General features: G+C 34.9%; 1 protein-coding gene across 1 annotated transcript; it reads right to left on the reverse strand.

Moving 5' to 3' along the window:
* Positions 1-3,700: 3,700 nt before the first annotated feature.
* On the reverse strand, positions 3,701-5,569 carry LOC118749575 (protein Wnt-4-like). Its single transcript, XM_036484383.1, has 3 exons — positions 5,561-5,569; positions 4,683-4,913; positions 3,701-4,605 (listed from the first exon to the last, which is right to left on the reverse strand). The coding sequence occupies exons 1-3, from the start codon at positions 5,567-5,569 to the stop codon at positions 4,369-4,371; spliced, it is 477 nt and encodes a 158-aa protein (XP_036340276.1). The 3' UTR covers positions 3,701-4,368.
* Positions 5,570-5,907: the final 338 nt, after the last annotated feature.

The raw sequence follows: 5,907 nt of genomic DNA on the forward strand, positions 1-5,907 counted from the left end.
GCTTGTTGATGCGGTTGGTGATGGTTTCGTCTTGCATCCCTGTTATAAATATTATCAGATCATCCGCGTAACCTTGAGTTCAGTGGAAAAGGAGTTCGTCTATAACCATAGTTCACAAAAGGGAGAGAGCACACTCTCTTGAGGGCAACCTCTTAGGCTGGGTCGATTTTGTATTGTAATAGTAATATTATGATGTCTTAAGTCTGAGCCAATTGTTATTGGCCACGAAAGACTAATTTAAAACTCATCTTTAGCCCGCGCAATTCAGTAAAAGTGTATGAATTTTGAAAATGAAACTTTGGCTTGTAATATCTATGGAATACGTTAATTGTTATAAACAGGACGATATACCAAATTAAGGGTTATTAAATTTCGTACCTCACGTTCATTTATCATTTTTCAATAAGCCTACAAGTTTTTAAGATATTAAGAAAAAACTTACAAAAACTATAATATTCCCTTATGAATTTTAAATTCTTCATTGCTTCAGCAACCAAGTGAAAAATACATGGAGAGTCTTTGTCCCCTTTTGATAACCGCATCCAAATGTGAATGCCAGTTGAGTGTTTTATCAAGAGTTATATTTTGCTTCACTGGAGAATTCTATTTCTGCCCCGCTCAAGGCGAGTTTAGTCATAGTTTACTTTCTCCTTCGGGTAAATGGTACAATAATAATTTTCGTAGGATTAGTAGTTAGCTTTTTATTCTAACACCATTTTTGTGAGATTCGTAGGGCTTGTTGCATGTGATGGTTTCGTCATGCAGCCCTGTTATGCAGATTACCAGACCATCCGCGTAACCCTAAGTATCAAAGCCTTGGCGGTTCAGTGTGAAAAGGAGTTCGTCTATAACCATAGTTCACAAGGGAGAGAGTACACTCCCTTGAGGGCAACCCCTTAGGCTGGGTCGATTTTGTATAAGAAAAATAAATGGCATTTGACCGTATTGTAATAGTAATATTATGATGTCTTAGATCTAAGCCGATTGTTATTGGCCACGAAAGATTAATTTAAAACATATCTTTCAGTCAAAGTGTATGAATTTTAAAAAACGAAACTTTAGCTTGAAATATCTATGGAATGCGTTAGTTATTATAAACAGGACGATATATCAAATTAAAGGTTATTAAATTTAGTACCTCACGTTCATTTATCATTTTTCAATAAGTCTACAAGTTTTGAAGATATTAAGATACAACTTACAAAAACTATAATATTCCCTTGTAAATTTTCAATTTTTCATTGCTTCAGCAACCAAGCGAAAAATAAAAAAAAAGTAAGACGAAGTTTATTTCAAACGTTTTAATGTTTTCGGTTGTTTATATAATATTAAAAGGACCATAGTCAGTTTTCAAGTTCGTGGTGAATGAAGTCAAACATGTATTGGCAAATATTAGGAATCGTTTGATAAATTAATAGTAGTTTCAAGCATATGTGACCTGGTCTACGAAAAGGGAGCTTACGTGCGAAAACTAGTTTTCTGTGAAAAAGCTGTTAAAAGTAAGCAACTCGTTTCGTCAGTTTCTCATTATCTCGTTAATTGTTCTCCGCGCCGGACGTCCAGTAAGTGTTGTTGTTGGTCCAGTAAGTGTTGTTGTTGGTCCAGTAAGTGTTGTTGTTGGTCGGAATATTATTATAGTTCATCGTGTAAGTTGCTAGAGTGGAACATTCAAAAAAGTAACACTGAAGAAGTGACGTTTACTGTTTCTGTTGATTATCGTCTTTCTCTACATTTTTAGTACACTTCTAAGCAAGTTAGGATTTTCTGCTTTTCACCACGTGAAAAAGCATCTCATCTTCCATCCGAATCAACCAAAAAGTGAAAATTGATTTTTTGACACCTAAGCCCCCTTACCGTAGACCAGGTCACATATAAGTATTTACATACATTAGCATAATACAATTAGGGTGACAAACGCCCATTTTAGGTCCATTTACGCATTCTTGAAAATTGGTTCGGGATGATTTCATCATAGTCACCGAAGAAGCACATTTTTCGCGGTTTCTAAATTTGCCGTTATATGAAAGTAGGGGACGTGCAATAAGTGTTTAGATATACAAAAATATTTTAGTTAATTCCATTATGTGAAAAAGTGACAGTAAGTAAATGCTATAGTCTTTAACATATCCTGGGAAATCCTTTTGAGGACTCTCCATTTGGACGATATTGCTTCAACTTGAACGAAAAAATTCACACCCTGGCACACCTTTCTGTAACCCGATTCTTTCACTTAAAGGTTATTTATACAATTGAAAAGAATTTTTTTTAGGTTTTGGATTTTGGTGATCCACTTAAATTTTTCGATATACCTTTGGTAAATGTTACTCGATCGGTACGTTATAATTAGCAAATTAAAGGCGATACTGATTTATGATAATAATATGATGAAAATCGTTCAGATTATTAACAATTTTTTTTTAAATAAAAAAATGTTGAACAGATTTTTTTGTCCTTTTCCTATATTTACAATTTTCATATTGTATGCATTAACATAAGTAGACTAATTAGTATTGCTAGAAGTTTTGCCTGTTCAGTGTTTCCATACTCATTTGCATAAACACAATTTTTCCACCACGATGGAATATAATGGCTTTTCTATTAGAGATACCGAAATCATTCATAAATTTGCAAAAATTCGCAAACTATAGATAATATTAAAAAAAGTTTAGAATATTTGGAACCAGCGATCTAAATGCACACAGCAATATTAATGCCGTTGATGTATTGTGGAACGATTTTCCGTCATCCCTTGTCAAATTTGGTTTGGAGACAAACCGGTTTTGGCGTTGTGCCATCTTCAGTGTCATTTTTCGTTCTGAATAGTTCGTGTTTCCTTCCGCTTTTTATGTATTCGTGTTACTATCTGTTTTAACTGTCATTAGGTCATGCATACCCATCTAAGTGCGACCGCTTTTGTTTCATTATCTCACAGGTAGGTGCTTTTTGGTTGCTTGTATTCGCCGGTGGGTAGAAATCCGTTATTTTTATTTTCTTGGTTTTCGTGATTGCGTCGGTTTATGTTCCGTTATTTAGCAGGTATTAGGTTGCTTGCTTGTGCCGGCAGATAGAAATCCGTTATTTTCATTTTCTTGGTTTTGTACTTTATACGACGATATGCATGTATGAATATGTGTATAGCCAGCAAAAACTGCGGAAAGAGATCCGAAAACTGAAAGAAAGGTGAATAGTAAAGTGCCACGAAGGGTTGTGAAACGAATACTTTTCCGGTTGGTTTTCTGAAATTTTTCATTCTGAACTTCAAATATGCTTTTTCAAAGTTAATTATACTCAGAAATTAATTATACTTTTAATATGTTCGTTGTGTGTTAAAATTATTGTTTTCAAATAACGTGATATTTTTTGGTAGTTTTCGGATACAAATATTATATTAAATATTAAAATTTTACCAAAATTGGAAAATACAAAGGTTCACCAGCACGAAATGGCAATACCGCTCAACAATATTTGTATATTTGTCACAGTCATCAAGTGGCAAATCAGATATTTGGTCATTTGCGTAATTTTTATTTGGCTTATGTAGCAGCATTGCGTTCACACGATTTGGCCACCAGGGTTGTTTTTCATTTGCCACAAGAAGGCAAATATTTGGCTTTTCTGATAAATGACAAATGTAATTTAGCGTTCACATGATTTGTCTATGAATTTGATAAATTTTTAGCCAAATGTACAAATCGTGTGATCCCAGCTTAAGTCTTGCGATGTGTTGTACCGTTGATCGGTAACGAATACATACGGTTTGCTACAGCTCTAATCTTTAGACAGCTCTTTATGGAAAGCTTCTAAAAACATAATAGATATTCGTGTTGAAGTGTAATTGAGCCAGTGAAGGCACGAATTGGACACACACAGTTTATTTTGTTATATGTATCTTTATTTGTTCGAATTGTCTTTGAAATGCATTATTGGCAAGTTATTTACTGGGATTTGATAAGTTATATATATTTATAAGGTATACAAATGGGGAATCCAATTCCACAATGCCCGGGATTAGGGTGTAAAAACCTTGCATAGAATCAAGGTTAAAGGCTTTTAGAACCTAAAATATAGATGCTGCCGCGATCTAATCTTTACGCTTTCTCTTGTATAAGTACGTAAATCAGTTCCGATCAAAACAAATACCAAGAGAAAACCTTTCCTGATAGTTTTTATGAACGCGCTCGAGTAAGAGCTTTCTCTGTCAGTGACTTACATACAATGGTGGTGGTATTTATGATCTTTGTTTTTTTCTTTAAACGCGTAAGCACTGAAAGCATTTCGGGACTTTACTTATTTTGTAGGCAAGATATTGTTTAATTTGACGAGAGCATGCCCAATGCCTTTTAATAATAATAAAATAAGACGGAAAAACTATTTACAAAAATATTTATCCTCAAATCGTTGGCAGTAATCGCAAATAAGTTGGCAGCAACGTCCATTGTTAAAACGGCAGCGACACTTTTCCACTTGCTTAAAAACATGAGTCGTGTATCCGCGTCCACAGCATAGATTTGCGCAGTTGTCCGGATGCAGACACTGACGATCCTTGGTTACCGAGCAATAAGTCGGCGATGTTTCCAAATAATACAAAGTGGTGTATTGCGATTTCTAAAACGAAAAAAATTTATTACATATATACATAAAATAAATATATATCGAAAAACTTTTGTCGAGTCGATTCTCACTTTTCCTATTTTCTGTTTTCGCCGTTTTAACCGATTTATGGGTGCATCTCGACGTATTGTGCGTGAGTTCGGAGCCTTTCTGATTGCCTGATCGTACTTCTGTCGCAGAAGTGTTGACGTTGAATTGAATTCAGATAACTTTTTCCAGCAAGTTTTCATTGAACAAGAACCAGAAACTCCATGACATTTGCACTTATCCTTTATTAGCGTTGATACTGCGTCTATGCCCACCTAAATATCAAAAACAAGCAATGTAGATATATGTTAATATGTATATATACTTATTTGGGTTCCAAAAAGAGTAAGGAAATCCATTGTTTAGTCATGCCTTACAACATCATAGTTTATGACTTCATATACGTAAAATCAAAAGTATGACCGCCTTATTTTCAATTAACTTGACCTAACAATGTTTTGCGCCCGATTGCACTAATGACAACAAACTTTTCTTTACATTTCTATTTGTATTCCTTTTATAACTTTTCACGACTTTTATTTCTTCTTTTTATACATTCTAGAGTACCAGAATGTGCTGGCCGCTGTGGCTGAGGGGTGAGGGGTGCGTACTATCACTCCGTATAACGTGGTTCGATCTTTATCTAACTATTTGAACGATCTACACTAGGGATGTGCAGATTTTTTGCTCTTAAAGCAGACAAAGAGCCAGCAAGTACCACGCAAGGTGTAAATCAGTTCTCAGGGTAAAGGAGGTGTAAAAAATACATTAAAATAATCATATATATTAGTAATGAAAGTCCGAGTACAAGAAATTTTAATACGCTTTCCTTCCCCTTCATTCTGGCTATTTATGCTACCCCTCATATAGCACCCAAATGTGCCAAGCCGGTTCCTAAGTGCAAAAGGCTCCTGGGACCCACTTTGCCCATCTCTGATCTAGACGGCCGTAGTCAGTTAGACAAAATTTGAGGGAAATGTAAAAAATTGTTCGCATTCGATAGAGAACTCTCCGAATAACATTTCCCAGTCCCTCCCGCTTTTCTTACTTGCACAGCGAAAGTTCATCGTTCACCAGAAACAGAGTATTCTAACGCTGCTTATAAATGAATTTTCGCTTTCTCGAAAAATCCTGCCGGTTTTAATTTAATATTTTGCTTTCTGTATTGTGGTATTAAAGTGTAGTGATAGATCCGCACACAGAAGGTAGCAATGCAATTAAGTGTTAATTTTTTTTAGTCATTTTACTAAGCAAAAGTTATATTTAAGT

Source organism: Rhagoletis pomonella, unplaced genomic scaffold, assembly GCF_013731165.1.
Source record: "Rhagoletis pomonella isolate Grant_MI unplaced genomic scaffold, Rhpom_1.0 Rhpom_scaffold_00020, whole genome shotgun sequence".
Classification (NCBI taxonomy): Eukaryota; Metazoa; Arthropoda; class Insecta; order Diptera; family Tephritidae; genus Rhagoletis; species Rhagoletis pomonella.

Bases quoted from the DNA above. Each gene is read 5' to 3' on its own strand.
- LOC118749575 (XM_036484383.1), bottom strand. The intron at 4,606-4,682 runs GTGAGAATCGAC...TTTTCGTTTTAG, and splicing joins GAAAACAGAAAATAGGAAAA to AAATCGCAATACACCACTTT.